The following is a 16,064-nucleotide window of genomic DNA, read 5'->3' on the forward strand; positions in this document are numbered from 1 at the left end:
CACTTTCCCATCATACCACATTATACTCTTAGCATTTCGTCAAGGTTTGTCAATACTATTGTAATATGGGAAAAACATGATACTAGTCGTGGAGCACGTAACATTTCGAAAAATGTATTTTTTCTTTACAATATTTACATAGTATACCATCGCTTTTTGTCCCGCGATTTTCATCTGCCAAATAAATCTATATTTTTGGAAGAAGGAATAAAGCGATAATTATGTAAATAAAGCCACTTTAATGGTAACGTAACATACACAGCATAAATTGCGCCTACTCTCCATAGGACCTGTTACTCATCTCGCTTTTAATTTCTATCTCGTTTCCATATCTTCATTCGCTTAAATACACGTACGGTGTACAATATAACACTGTTACAAAACGTTAACAGACGTTTTGCCTTCATAAATTATGCCTTAAATTATGTTTCTAGATTTGAGGCGTAAGTTTCGCCCGTAATATCAATGTTTACCTTTTACATACTTTTTGTCTTCTTTATCTTTTATATTAAAAGTCGAACACTTTAAACAATTATGCCGATATGCAGTGTTCTTAAAGAATGATAAACATATTAACATAATGACAATTTTAATATATTGTAAATAATGGCCAAAAAGCGTTGACCATTTTCGTTATATTTGAGACGGGATGTTTCGTCGTATGTACAAATATCACTTAGTATTTAACAATCGATAAAAAGTTTCTCGCAGTCTCACTATTTTTTAAGCAATTAATAGGAATTAATCTTATTGTACATAATGAAGAGAGACTAGACCATATTGAGACAGTTTCTTGCAAAAGGTATTTAAACCGTCGTTCGACAATTAAAAGTGCTTTAACACTTGTGATTATAACATTGTTTTTTAACAATAATATCACTTCGTTTCGTAGTAATCACGCTGCAATCCTCATTTTGTAATCACTTGATCGAGGTTCAATGGCAGAGTAGAAAATTATAAAACATTCGTTGAGCTTTCCATTCATACAGATTCCGAAATCTCATATTTCATGTATTTTTATGACATTTTTTTTTGCAGAGACATATTATTCAAAATATATATATAATATTTTCAAAATGCGTAATTTACAATTTATGACACATATGTGACAACGCTTACAACTTAGATGTAGAACAAAGCACGAAGAATTAATTTTTTTATATTTATATATATAAAAAACTGTAATATAGAGTAGAAGTGTATTATGTAAGATGAAGAGAAATGTATGTGGGATTTAACATAATTTTATAAATACATTAACATTTAAAATGAGAGAATATTTTAATAATGAATCAAATAATAATCAAATAATAAAAATCAATCGGGCCAAGGAATGTATATTCAATTAAAATTGAATAATCTGAATCAATACAAATATTTAACAATAATAAAACTAATGCAAATGTGTTAGACAATATGTAAGACAATATAAGTCACTTTTTGCTTTGCTTTTTTTCTAATCGCTTATATATGCTTAAAACAGTAGTGCCTAGATCCAAACATAAAATTTTTATTGAAAACCCATTATCTTTGGCTACTTTGGGTATGTTTATTTAAATAATTATAATATAGTAATATTGTACAACTTGAATTAGAGTACAAGATGAGTTTGTAACGTATAGCTTTGCTTTACATCATGTGTTGCCCGTTTGGTGGAGCATATTGTGATTGTTGATTTATAGATGGTCCTGCAGGTCCAGGTGGACCATATGGCCCGGGTGCTGGGCCGCTTTGAGGTGGATATCTGCTATATAATATAAACATTTCTTGTCATCACATCTAATTATATTAATTTAAAAATAAACATTTCTTATATAAAAAGAAAAACAAGAACATAATTATAACATTCAATGTAATCAATAAAACATAATGCAATAAGCGCTAATACTGTATGTAATAAAAAATATATATATGTATGTGAGCGTGTAACATTGTAAATTATCTGTAAGAAATGTTGCGACAAAAACTTGAAAATATATATTCTTGGACTTATAATTATTCTGATTACAGAGCAAATTTTAAGATAAGCATTGTGATAAAAAGAAAATAACTCAAACGTACCCCTGTGGTTGATAAGGAAGGCTATTTTGATCAGGCGGCGGCAAAGATGACCCCTGTGGATGTCCAGGCGGATGATGGGGTCTAGATTGAACGTGATAATGTTGTGGTAAAGTCATATTTGGCATATTGGTAGGACCCATATACTCGTTGCTCGGCAAACTTGTGTTGTACGGCCCCACCGGACCTGAGGCAGCTGCAGTAGGGAATGGAGAAGGCGGCATACCGTTAAACATCTGTTGAAGAATACAGCAATATCAGAATATCTCGCGCTATTGTAAATGTCGTTACTCAGAGTCTGTCAAGACTTACGTGCGTCGGTAGTGGTGGTGGTGGTGGTCCCGGATTGTGGAATGGATATGGACTTATATGCGGCTGCATTTTAGGCAAAGTGTAGCCAGACGGCGTCGGAGGTTCTCTCATCAGGGTATGATACAAATTAAGAGCATCAACCAAATCGGAACTTAATTGAGTAAGCTGCGCATGCCGCCTGTCTACTTTTTCCAAAGCCGCGTCAATCAAGGGCCCCATTGCCGTAACTTGTTCTGCAAAATCAATAGATCAATAGAAAAATGTAATATCAATACATTTTTTCATTTTTTAACTTAATATTTTGCATTAAGATTCATAATTACCTTCTAAATCAAGCATTTCCTGAGAATCAGAGGTATCACATTGAGGATCAGCTTCATGAAGTAGATGTAATAATCTATCCATTTTCTTTTCATCTATTTCAACTTCAACCACTTCAGGTTCGCGTTTTACCATTTTAACTTCTACTTCTTCTGCAAATTGCACTAATTTCTTATTGCTATGTTCCAATTCTGCACATAAATACATACAAATATTTATTGAGAATATATAATTTGATACTTAAATTTTCGACTACATCCGAAAATTTTGTTAATTCGTACGTATCTTACTTGTAAATTCTTCTGGTTCAACAGACAAATCAGCAGTAACAAAATTGGAGGGAAAAAGCCCTTCACCTCTTTGATTGCTACCTTTCCACCAATTTGGATGGGAATCATCCAAAATATTAACTAAAAAATCGATTAGAAATTTATTTAAACATTTATCATCATGTATGTTCTTTGTGCTTTTGTATTTTCATGTATTACAATTCTTTTTGATATACATACTTATTTCTCCTGCTAAGAATGTTAATTCATTATCCTCTGCAGCTTCAAAATCATACAGGGCACGTACTTTCCTGCCTTCTGAAGTTGTACTTGAAGCTCCAAGCACAGAATTCACACTAGGATATAAACTAGTACTTTTTTTAGAAGCTGGCGAACTATGCGATGAAGTGCTTTGAGTATGCGCTTTACTTTCTTGTAGCGAAAGTTGTATGGCTGTAAAAATATTGTCTATATAAAAATTGTAAAACTATAATATATAATAGAATAATATACCTAAAACATTATGAATATATAATAGAAATAATAATATTGCATGAGTACCTTTCGCAATATCTGATTCCTCTTGTGAATTTGTTACTACGTTAGGATCTTTGCTCAGAGTACTAGAACGTTTTGGCTAAAAGATATTACATTTTACATATATAAGATAAAATTTAAAAGCAAATTAATATCATACGATTAATAAATTAATTTATTCAAAGTACATGTGATGTAAAGTAACTATATGATATGACATACAAGCTCTCCCTCTGCCGAAAGAAGGATAAGCAATGTCAACAAGTGATAGTCTTATCTGACTGATTTAAATAATGCAGTCTGGGCATGTAAAGTCAATACTTGACTTTGGGATAAGTGTGAACAGTTTATGTTATTATAATCGATGAGGAAAATATAATGTAGCATAAAAACTCACCGTATCCGAGACAGAAGAAAAATCGTGGCCTTCACTTCTCAGTTTATTGTATAAACTTGGAATCAGATTCAATTGCGGATCCGTCTTGAAATCACCTTCTACCCATTTTTTTAAAAGTGCTTTAATTTTATCTACTATTTTCGGTTGTGGATGGTTAATAAGCTTTCTCAAATCATTTTCAAAATCTCTGGATGCAATTTCTAAGTGAAAAACTTTTCCACAATTGCTGGCACAAGCATCCAACAACTAAATCAAAGATGATTAATTACAGATTTGAAGTTGAATACATTTTAAGATTGAATACTAGAGAAACAATATACTAACGGTTATAGCTTGCATGACTACATGAGGATCTTGACAGTACAATCTCTTAACAATAGAACGTAAACAGTCCTTAGCATTTTGACTGGAGGTACCCACTTTGTCGCAGATATCCATTATCTTTCCCCATTCTTCCGTTACATTGTTCTCGTTGGTTGCTTTTTCTGATGCATATAACACATAATCAAACGGTGATGTTTAAGAAATGATATATCATACAATAGTCATTGACATAATCAAGAAACATTAGAAAATTTTTCTTTTCAATAAAAATACAGAGACTAAGATAGCTACGATGGACAATAACATGATTTAAGTAGGCGTCGCAGATAAGGCTATAACAAAGAAACAGACATTTTTTATAATCATATTGCGACACCGAAGGAAAATCAAGGAGCGACGAACATCGAGCAAAAATCGGCCGTGAGAAGAAAATGCGAGAATCCAGATTTCGAGGTAGAGGAATAGAACAGATGATGCAGCCGGAGGTCAAATGTCAACAACCTTAATGCACTCAATGCAGAAAAGAGGCACATTCCTTGCACGGATCATCGTGATAATCACGAGTTTCCGATCGTCAAGGATCTGGAGCATGATTCGAGGGCGGGTGTGAGGTGACATTCGGTCGTGATATCAATCGGGCGAGAAAAACGGGGCGATTACTCACCGACGTCAGCGTCGAAGGGCGAGGAAGTCGGGAAGAGACCCATCGTGTCGCGTCTCTCTCGCACACCAACGAAAAAGATCGTCCCTACTGTCGTCGCGCTCGCACGTCGGCACGTCGTCGTAGACTCGCGCTGCGCATCCAGCTGATATTTATTCACAGACACGTCCAGCCGAGCGATTGACAATGTTTCGCTTCGCCGCACCAACGGACATCTTTGCCTCCGGATCTGCCAGAAACCTCGATATCTATCGAAACTCGATGTGGCGAGACGAAACGAAGGAGATCGACCTGGCGAGATCGCTCGATATTCGTTCCTAACCTATAAATAAATTTGAACATTCGTCATCTTTGGAAGGTGAGCTATTTTTCTGCTCGAAGTTTCGAAGGCGCATGTATTTAATATTAAAATAAAATTTTACACACACGGAAATCCACCCGACGTTCGGCGAACAAAAACTTGCATTGTACGCTCGATATATCGAACAGCGTACCAATCGTTGCATTTTATAATAGGAAGAACTAGAACTATCGAGATGGCATGGCCAGTCAGATTCGTCACTTTTTTCCTCACTTAATTGTGCCATTATATGAGCAAAAATATATAAACAAACCGTCGTAATTTTTTTATTTATCTTCTATCACATTACATAGCTAAAAAGTATTACTATTCAGGATGCCAACATCGTTTTTGTATTTCAACAGACAAATCAGCAGCAACAAAATTGGAGGGGAAAAAGCCCTTCGTCTCTTGGATTGTTTTTTTGTTTTATTCAATTGTTTGTGATTATTCGTGATATTAGTGATGCACCTTGCTTGATGAATTATTCGATATTTTATAGACACTTGTAAATAGCGTAAGTGTTGAATAATTCTGTGATTATCACACTGATCTGGTTTACTGTCTCACTGAACATAGGATTTGTTGATATAGTCAGGTTTTCTCTGAAATAATTTCTGAGATTTATGTATTACGTATATATTTGTACGTGATTCGTTTTATATTAAATCAGAAGATCAGAAGAGCTGAATACTCTTCTCGAAGTACAATGTTATAGTAGATCTTCATTATATTAAACCAAAAGATCTTTACGCTGTATCAAAAGCTCTCTCTCAGTGAGTCAAAAGCTTTTCCCAGAGGATTTTTTCAAGTTGCTTAAGTTCTGACTTCAAAATGAGAACTGTCATAATAACTGTCACTTCTGGTATCCTTGCGATAGAAGTAGCATGGCATTTATATAAGTTATATAAACGTTCTCGAAGAGAAGTTAATGTTAAGGTTAATGTTTCCAATGGTGATACTAAACTGTTTTGCAAAAATACAAGAACAAAAACAAATATCTTCGAAGTCATGTTTTTTTCAAAAGATTCTTCTTTATGTCGATCACACTTGGGATATATGACATCATGTGAAAAAGTTAATTGTCCAGTAAGACACTTGAGGTAATTTCTCAAATGATATAAAATAAGATATAAAACAAAAATTATATAATCATTTCTTTCTCATAGCTTGATAGCTATTATTCTATAAAACATTTGATATACTTGCAGGAGGATTATAAAGTATTTAGATTCTGCAACCGATACTTTGGATGCATGTGTATATTTCTTTACATTCCCAGAGTTAGCAGAGGCAATTATAAAAGCCAAGGAAAGAAATGTTACTGTAAGAATAATATTAGATGAGTCTATGTCACAAAATGATACAAGCCAAATAATGAATTTTTATAAAGAAGGTTTGTGATAAGCATTATGAAATATGAATATATAATTAAGTTTAGAATACATCTATGATTTGAAATTACCATTAAACATATAATAAACTATATGATTTATATCACATAGTCATATCGTTTTTTTTTTTTTATAGGTATTAAACTAAAGTCGAAACGATTAGATGTCTTGATGCATCATAAATTTGTTATTATCAATAACAACATTTTAATAACCGGTAGTGTAAACTGGACAAAATCAGCATTTTTTGGAAATTTTGAAAATTTAATAGTGACTAATGAGCCAGCATTAGTTAAACCGTTTGTAGAGGAGTTTGAAAAGATATGGACGACGCTCAGTAATATAACTACAGAAACTGATTTTAGAGATTTAAATGCTACAATTTAATAAACGTTTTGTTTTACATTTGAAAATATTTATGTTAATTAAGCAAAGGATATTTATTTTATTATTTTTTTATTTATATATTATAGAATGATGTTCTTAATTGTGACAAACTGAATTGTTTACAGTTTAGACTATAAGACAATAATACTTTAATTGATACTTAACTTTACCAATACTTAACTTTACTTAACTTTAACTTATCCAAAGATTAATTTTTAATTTAAATATTAAAAGTTAAGATAAAGATTAAAAGACTGTATTTTAATTTTATTTTCATTTAAATTTTTAAAAAAGGTTTCTGTTTTTAAAATTTACATAAGGGGAAAAGTGTAATTTCTACACAGTTAATTTTACATATATGAAGTGCCTCATGTACAAAGATTTTATCTTATTACGTATATGTATAAAAATATATTTAATTTGATATTCCAAGCATTTTTATTTCATGTTCACAACATTGTTCAATCCTTGTTGCATATATATATATATGCATACGTTTCTTTCTCAAAATGGTTAAACACGGAAAACTAATAGAAGCTAATTCTCTAATCGGTTGAATCTTATGCTTTAATAGATTAAACTTGTGATAATACGTATAGTGTAGGTGCATCAAAGGGAGTTGCCATGACGATTCTGACGTCATCATGATGCTACGTCTTGGTATTAAGGATAGCCTTTGTTTTCGCACAAATGAAGCTGTACTTGTGATGCATATTGATTTTCTTTAACCAAACACAGTCATGGCTTTGGAGTTCACGGTCACGCATAGAGAAAAGTCCGAAAGAATTGACAAAAAATTAGATTAAAGACGTACATCATGTACAATTTAATGAATGATTAAATAAAAATGTTTGTTACTTTATTTTATGTTAGCTGAACGAATAAAGATGGGACTATATTTTGTAAAGTTTTGGATAAAAAGAAAGATCGTTACTTTTATACTTTATCGAAAAATTTATCAGTCGAATGAAAAATGAATCATTTATATAAATTGATTATATTTAAAATACTTTATTAATGGGTATAATAATGCAATAATTTTTAAAATTTGTTTTCCTATTGTTCCATTATTCTTTCTTTTAGTCAATTTATAATAGAAAGAGATTTTTATGAATCTTTAAATTTTATTAAATATATATATATTGAAAGAAAAAGATTGGCGTATCTTTTATTAAATACCCAAGATTTCAAGCAATTTGATCGCGTGCATATAATCGAAAATCCGTTACAGATGAGCAAGAAAAAAATTATATTTTATATAAATTAATAGCGAATTTGCGATTGTTCCATCAAGTGAACTTCGCGCGATCGTAGCATTGTCTCGTATCAATAATCGCGTCAAGATTTACATATACTACGACGATACATCTAAACATGTGACAATTTTGTCAAGTGAACTCCGTGCAATCGTAGCATTATTGCTGTCGTGCAGATCTTTATATTTTAATCGTTTGCATGAAATATAAAGATTATATTTCTATTTATAGTTATATTTAGAAACGCGAAATACATATAATTAGTATTATAATTGTAAAATTATACGCGCAAGTTAATCAGAATATGAGAAAATTGGCAATAAAATCGTGATAATCTTTTTATTAGTTGTGATTATTATTTGTACTTACTTTATTAATTAGAATTATAAAATTGTTGTAATTATTTTTGCAATTATTACATTTGTAGGATTATACACATGAATTAATTGAAATATACAATATTTATAATTATAATAATTACACAGTTTATGCACGTAATAATTTATATTAATTATACATGCAATATAATTGGAGACATATAGAAATAATAATTTTTAGTACTTCTATATGTAAAGTAGTTAGCAGTAATGCGGTTTTCTCTTAATTGACTGACGTCGTTACTTGTAGACTAGAAATGAGAAATCGATATAGTTAATGCGATCGTTACGTTTGTAGAATCACATAAATTAATCGTAATAGGTAGGTAGTAATTAGTGGTAATTGCAGTAATTTTATTTTATTAATCGCGATCACTACTTGTAATTATTCTATAGATTTAAACTATTAACTGTTGTAATTGAAGTTTGCTGTAATGCATTATGGTATTATTGTGATTGATAAAATTATAGATTAATTGACATTTTTCCTCTTTTTATAATAGTAAATAGATTACATCAGAATGATAGTTATAAATTACATGTAAAATTGTAATTAATGCTACGATCGCCGTGACTATAAGAATAATCTGTTTCATTGTATTTATCATTATAAATTTTTACATTACTGAAAATTATTGAAAATGAATGCAGTTTAAAAATAAGAATATAATATTAGAAATACTATCTATTAAATAAATATCAGACAGTTAAAATGTTTTGATAATTAATAGCAAATTTTAATACTTAGAGATTATTTGAAGCAATTTCAGGCTGTAATATCAAGATTTCAAGCAAGCAGCTATCACTCTTTTACTATCTTTCTTTAACAGATACAGATACAAATGGTGTGTAGATCGGTACGTAAATAAGAAAGAAGTTAAAGAATAGACACGATCGTGCGTGAGTGTATGTGTGTGATGTATGCATGTAGGGTGTAATCATGAGAAGACGGAACAATTTAGTTGCATCTAAGATAAAATGTAGTACGGAAACTTCCGGTCAGTTGTATGGAAACATCCGATCACGTTTGTACATGCTGCATTTGCGAAGCCTTTGAGACCTCCGAAGATGACGACGTGATGCTAACAGAATCAACTGTTTTTCGAGATCTAACACAATATCAAGATACATAGGAAATCTTTTCTTTTATTATTACTACGTGTGTTTTAGAAACATGTAGAGAGAGACATCGTCGATGTAAATTATTTGAAAAATAAGATTAAAAATAAGATAATTTGAAAAATAAAATATTTTTTGGAATATTTATAATAATAGAATGGATTATTGAAAATTATATTTTTTTTATATGATACAATTTCTGACATATAGTGTACGTTAATATACGAACATAATGTATTAAAAGAATACATATCAAAATCATTGTCAAAATAATTTAGACAATTAACTGTTAAAAGATAAAAATGGGAAATTGTAAAATATCTACTTTTCATTTTAGTTTGATGAAAATCACGTGTTTTAAATTGGTTTGAACTTTGATATTTTTGATAGAAAATTTTATCTTTTTTAATCATTTTAAGCGTTTCATACTCTAAAAATGACTTTTTAATATAAAAGTGATACATATTGTATACGTTGAATTTCAAAATATTCATGATGCTTTGCATATATTTTGCGATGTGAAAAACAATTTTAAACCAACTACGTAGCTATATCATAAACGAAATCTTACAATTCGAAAACAAGTCGTTATGTGCTGAATTGCAATGTACTTGAGGAATTTTCTCAGAAAATTAAACTGGAATAATCGTGAGGACTATTAAGTTTGTTGTTAACGTCTTCTTTCGCAATCCTTATGAAGTTTCATTAATCTAATATTAGTTTCTACGCTTTGAAAGCGCAGGATTGTTCAAGGCAAGTAAAGCCTTGAAAGTGCCCTCGCGATTTATTCAACTGTTTATCGGCTTCTCGTTTTTATTCGCCTGCTTTCCTACATTCATGCAGACGATTTTAGAAATCGAGACGAGCCCGACCGTCGCCAGAAAAAAGGCTTTGAAGGTGTAAATGCGAGTATGTCAAAGTGCTCTGAACACCTGCCAGGTATCATAAAAGCGATTCGTTATTAGCGAAAAGTTATGATATTTTCGTACGAACACATTTACAGTGATGTTTATACATACATACAGTATATCAAATCGAAATACATATTATAGTTGCCATTTATTATTTTTTGTACGTTGAATTTCGATTATATATTCGATTGAATATTTCTGTGAGTGAACCGAAAGAGAAGTTTCTGCTATTTATTTAGAAAACACAATGGAATTTACATATTAGTAATATAAAATTTATTGGATCAAAGATATCGTTTGTTACAACAATAAATTAAATTAAAAATTAACTTTTAGTTATCGAGATTAATTAAGTACAGGAAACTGGAAATTCTTTTTCTTTAATTACCATATTTCAATGCAAACATAATCTTCTGCCATTAGATAATACTATTATCATGTTACATGGCACGTAAGCGTTTAACATTACGTGTAATTCTTAGTCGTTGTATGCATGTTCATGCGAAATTAATCCTTTGACAAGGGTTGATAATCCTGAAGTATCGCATGCTCACACGCGCATGCGAGCTTAATTTTAACATGTAGTTAGTCGTATTGATTGCGTATTTTTAGATACACTGATGGCAACCCTGCCGTCATCAAATATTAACCCCCAGCCCGAAATAGATCAGCGCCCCGCCGCCTATACTTATTATTCTAAAGAGAACAGCTGCCACTTATCACTTTGAGAGAAGACACTACAAAAAAAAAAAAAAAATAGCAAACGGTCTCAATCAATCAAATCAGAGATACGATTTTTATCGCATATTACTATGATATATTATGATTGAATTTATGGAAATTCGTAACCGATATTTCAAAAAAAAGATAATACATTGGGAATATGACTTACAATACAATTGTATTGTTTGAATTATTGTGTGCTTTTTTGCCATTGACCTGTGATATAAAATGGAGAAACTTTTGCCAGGAGAACAAGATTTTATTTGGGACATGTATTATAACAGATTATATTTTTTTTTTTATCAAAAAACAAGTTTTTCTTAATAAAATGTTAAAAAAATCATTATTTATTTTACTTTTTCAGTTTTTATCACTATGCATATATAATTGTAATTTCAATTTTTAAATACAATTTTTTTACTTTATTAATTAAAAAAATATATTATCATTTATTTTATTCTGAAAGGAAGCTAATTTTACATTTCATATCTTAAATCGATAATTTGAAAATGTTAATATTTTCATTAAGAATCAGTCAATTCTAGATTGACCTACAAATTTGTAATAAAAATGTTAAAAAATTTTGCTTAATATTTGTCTTGTTTTGAAATAATCTAATTTATAAATTTATATTTTCAAAAATATATTACTCTTATAATTAACACTGCGCTTTATATGTTAATGTTGTCACAAAATAACAATTTGCAGAATATAAATGAGGATGTTGCAAAAACACGGAAGCATAAATTTTAACTTAAAATATTATCGATTTATTTTTTTTTAAATATAATTTTTGCAACAAAGTTGAGTCGACAAGCGTGAAAATAGCGCTGATATTCTTGACTATCGGAAATCGCGTATGTATGCGTCTGTGTCGTCGATACTCCAAAATTATCTCTAATCGGAACGAGTGCCCGTTCGAATTATCCCGTCGCTTTCGAATATAGAATCGGATAGGGATTAAGGGGGATGCTAAATTTTGCGCGTTTTTATTAGCGTCAATTAATGACGCGAATTAAATTAAGGAAATCAGTTTTTCCTTCCATTCGAAACGAAAGATTTATTTATTTGCGACATGTGTATGTATGTGTGTCTAATAGCGAGCGATGTCTCGCATCTCCCAGCGCGCAATCGCGTGCATCCTCGTCCTCGTCCTTATCACCGTCGCGTTTTTATAGGTTGCATCCGCCCCGCGAAAGGCGCTTGAACTCGGTGATGGGGTGAACGACCTTTAATCCTGTCTCTCTCTCTTGCAAGGCCCTCCTCGCATACGTATACGCGCTGGGGAGCGTTTTCTTTGACGTCAGAGGGCAATCATGCAACATCGTAAAGCGAACATAGAACCCTACCATCGAAATGCTCCGGGTGGCTTCGTCGTAAATCCGCACGCCCACACGATCGGTTAGTTGTGCCGATCCTGCAAGAGATAAGTGCGTCGAAAGGAGCTGATGGAAACCTTGTGAAAATAGATGGTTATTAGAGAGAATTAAGGAAAAATATCATTCTTAAGCTCAAACACGTTGAATATTTAAAATTGGATTTTATTTATAATATTTTACTCTAAGATAATATTTTATTACTTTCAATATAATTAAAAAAATTAAGAAAAAAAAAGTGATCCCTCTTTACTTAATTATATAAATAAAAGTAAGTAGATAAGAAAGTGGATGAGATATAAAAGAATTTAATGAATGAAAAAAAGTCCCTGATTCTGAAAATGAAAATTCGTAATTCTGCAAAATGATATTTTTATTAATATCTTTTCATTCCATTATTTTTGGGAACGCGACTTATATTTCAAAATTAGTTTATTAAAAAAAAAAAATCCTTTAAAAATATTCACGTTCTCTGTAGTTGTGCGGAAACAGTTATCGAAAATTTAAATCCCGTTCTCGTCAAGCAAGTTTGTTAAATCAAAAGTGATTAAGGTACTAGAACGTTGCTGCAACCGGTGCACCGGTCGCGGCGTGCACCGATACAAGTAGAACGAGTTGTCCGTATGATATATAAATAGGTTGGACAGTATGAAAATAGACATCAGGGCGTTGGACCGGAGAATCGATGACGATACTCGTCCCCGGTGGCGGCTTGCCCGGCTTTATTTTTCGTCAAGTAACCGCATTACGCGACTTGGCGACTCGAGACAGCACGTCTGCGTGAAAAGACGCCTAACATCAACTTGCATTATCTTTCAATATACATTTATGTCAGCTTCTACACAAGATTGTAAATTTAATTTTTCCGATTCTGACATTTAAAACGATAACCACATATATCTTTCTTCTTTTCATTCTTATAAAGCACGAGTACGTAATTTTATAGTAGGTAGGTATCAGTATCATTTCTGCAGATGTATTTTAACGTATTGATTTAATTCTTTTTGTTCTTTTATATTTATAAAGTTAGGATTTATTAAAGTAGGAAAAAAGAAGTGAAATATTTTAGCAATTGTTTTTTGTTTGATCATTACATGATATTTTTGTTTATTGTTTTATAATATAATACAGAAAATAATGAGCTTGCTTTAAATAATTGTAAACATATAAAATACATTTTCCAATTTTTTAACAAACAAATCTACTTATTATTAAACACCTTTTTTGAAACACTCGTTAAATATATTTAAAATTATTCTTTTTTTTATGATCAAAGAGGATATTTAATTATTCATATCATATTTAATAAAAGCTTTCTAAAGCTTCTTTCTCTTAACACCTCTTAACACATATATTTTTTTTAGCAAAATTTCTATAATAAATTAAACACGATTCTCTTTTTTAAATCTTAATTTAATATCATATTTAATTATATTGAGAATAAATGTTAATTGACAATATTATTCCGTTTTGCGATCCTCCTCTTAATATTGCTTTTTGACTGGCGATCATCAATTTACTAGTCTATTAATTTTGTCAGATATTAATAACAAGCGTAATGAAAACGATAAACAAATATCAAAGTTCAATTGTTACTGAAATATTATTTTCTCAATGCTCGCGCAAAGGTTAACACGTGCGCTTGCTGATCTTGCTTGATTTTTGCATTCGGCCAATCGATTGAATCCCTCGTCGTGTGTTGTTATGTTACGACGCGTTTAAACATACCTCCACACTGTATATGTACTTGATGTCCGCTTTGCGGAGATAACGTCCTGTCAAGTATCGAGTGGCTTCGGCGCTTGTCAAAACAAGCCGCCGAGAATACTCGCCACGTGGATGGAAATAGCGGCACGCCAGTCCAAAATACGCACGCATCGGAAGGAAGATGATGGAACGCGGGTGCATGTCGAGACATTCGTTTGATGCATACACGCCAGTGGTGTAACTAATGGCCTCGAACACCCGTTGCCAGCGAAATCAAAGCCTAAAGAAGAGAGAAGAGAAAGAGAGAAAAAGAAGGAAGAAACAGAAAAAAAGAGAAATGAAAGGAGAAAATATGGAGCAAAAAAGAAAGAAAGGAAAACGCAAGAAAAGAGAAAAACCGAGCAAAGAAAGAAAAAAAAACAAAGAAAAATTAAATATTATTGTTGATAATTTTCTGAAGAACAAATTATTATATAAAAAGATTTATTCTATATTTTTTTACGATTCTAATGCTTTTGTATCAAATTGTAATAATTGTGTTAGTTAATATTAATAACGAGCCTGTTATATGTTTAATACATGGAATCTTACTCGTACAGTTCGTTTCAGATTGGAGCATATATTGAAACACATGATACGTAATAAAGCAACGAAAAGTGGGCCGAGGATATGCCACAGCTTGTGGGTCGTCTAGTAAAGATTAAATAAGTAAAGATCTTAAAATATTCTTTGGAGTATATCGTATGTCAACGAATATCAGAACACTTCGCGAACGATGAATTTATCTTGGCACTCTTGGAATCGAGCAAATGACGTCTAGACGCCCTCATCAAACGTCATTAGAATGGCAAATGTGCAGACGTACTTAATGACAGATTGGATGTAATATAACAAAGCAATTTAGAGATAAGGCAACATATTTTTACAACACGAAGATAGCATAGCGTTTAAGTCAATGTAAAAGAAAAAATGAGTTAAAAATATAATATATTCAATTTAAGAATAGATATTAAATAAATAAATAAGAATATATTATGAAGAAAACAAAATATTTTAAAATTATTTCAAAGTTTGTAATTAACTGATTAAATTGTTTTAATAATCAAAGATTTAATTGCCCAATATTTTCACATTTTTTACACTTTTAGAATTACAGATTTATTATTTAATTTAATAATATATATTTTACTTATAAATTTAAAATTCAAAAGATACATATATGTAATTTAAATAGAGAGCCGTAGAGATACAGAGTTAAAAAGTTTCATAATTAAATATTGATTTGAGAAAACCGCGTGAAGTGTGTACAAAAAAGATCTCATTAAATGTTAATAGAATGTAATTAAATTGTTTTAGAAACAAAGGCTTAAAGGTACAAGTTGAAAGAGGTTTTAAGCGTTCTCGAGATTCGCAAAATGATTAAACTGGTTCTTGCGAAATGCCTCGGTTATTCACGTGCGCCTCGTAAGAAAAAAGTAGAAATTCCTGGGTCGCAAGCTCTTACCGTAATATCAAGGTCGAGCTTGGAATTTCTGCATTATTAAAGTTGACTAATGACCTCGCTAATGGTGCGCAGGCTTGAATCGATGTGTATG

At 31.1% G+C, this 16,064-nt stretch overlaps 2 protein-coding genes across 3 annotated transcripts; one reads left to right on the forward strand and one right to left on the reverse strand.

The window, feature by feature from the left end:
- Window positions 1-219: 219 nt before the first annotated feature.
- Window positions 220-5,099, reverse strand: Stam (signal transducing adaptor molecule). 2 transcript variants are annotated; one of them, XM_011634987.3, is made up of 10 exons: window positions 4,883-5,099; window positions 4,219-4,379; window positions 3,895-4,140; window positions 3,522-3,597; window positions 3,201-3,413; window positions 2,982-3,101; window positions 2,694-2,882; window positions 2,371-2,603; window positions 2,062-2,294; window positions 220-1,744 (listed from the first exon to the last, which is right to left on the reverse strand). In XM_011634987.3, exons 1-10 carry the CDS (start codon window positions 4,923-4,925, stop codon window positions 1,630-1,632), a joined length of 1,629 nt encoding a protein of 542 aa, XP_011633289.1. In that variant the 5' UTR covers window positions 4,926-5,099; the 3' UTR covers window positions 220-1,629. The 2 variants fall into 2 exon arrangements, with proteins under 2 accessions (XP_011633289.1, XP_011633288.1); XM_011634986.3 differs by having other exon boundaries at window positions 220-1,747; window positions 4,883-5,098.
- A 144-nt stretch (window positions 5,100-5,243) lies between these two features.
- On the forward strand, window positions 5,244-7,432 carry zuc (Mitochondrial cardiolipin hydrolase zuc). The gene is made up of 3 exons (XM_011634988.3): window positions 5,244-6,322; window positions 6,431-6,615; window positions 6,750-7,432. The coding sequence occupies exons 1-3, from the start codon at window positions 6,054-6,056 to the stop codon at window positions 6,998-7,000; spliced, it is 705 nt and encodes a 234-aa protein (XP_011633290.2). The 5' UTR covers window positions 5,244-6,053; the 3' UTR covers window positions 7,001-7,432.
- The last annotated feature ends 8,632 nt before the right edge of the window (window positions 7,433-16,064 follow it).

The sequence above is a fragment of the Pogonomyrmex barbatus genome, unplaced genomic scaffold, assembly GCF_055798465.1.
Source record: "Pogonomyrmex barbatus isolate J1 unplaced genomic scaffold, ASM5579846v1 scaffold12, whole genome shotgun sequence".
NCBI lineage: Eukaryota > Metazoa > Arthropoda > Insecta > Hymenoptera > Formicidae > Pogonomyrmex > Pogonomyrmex barbatus.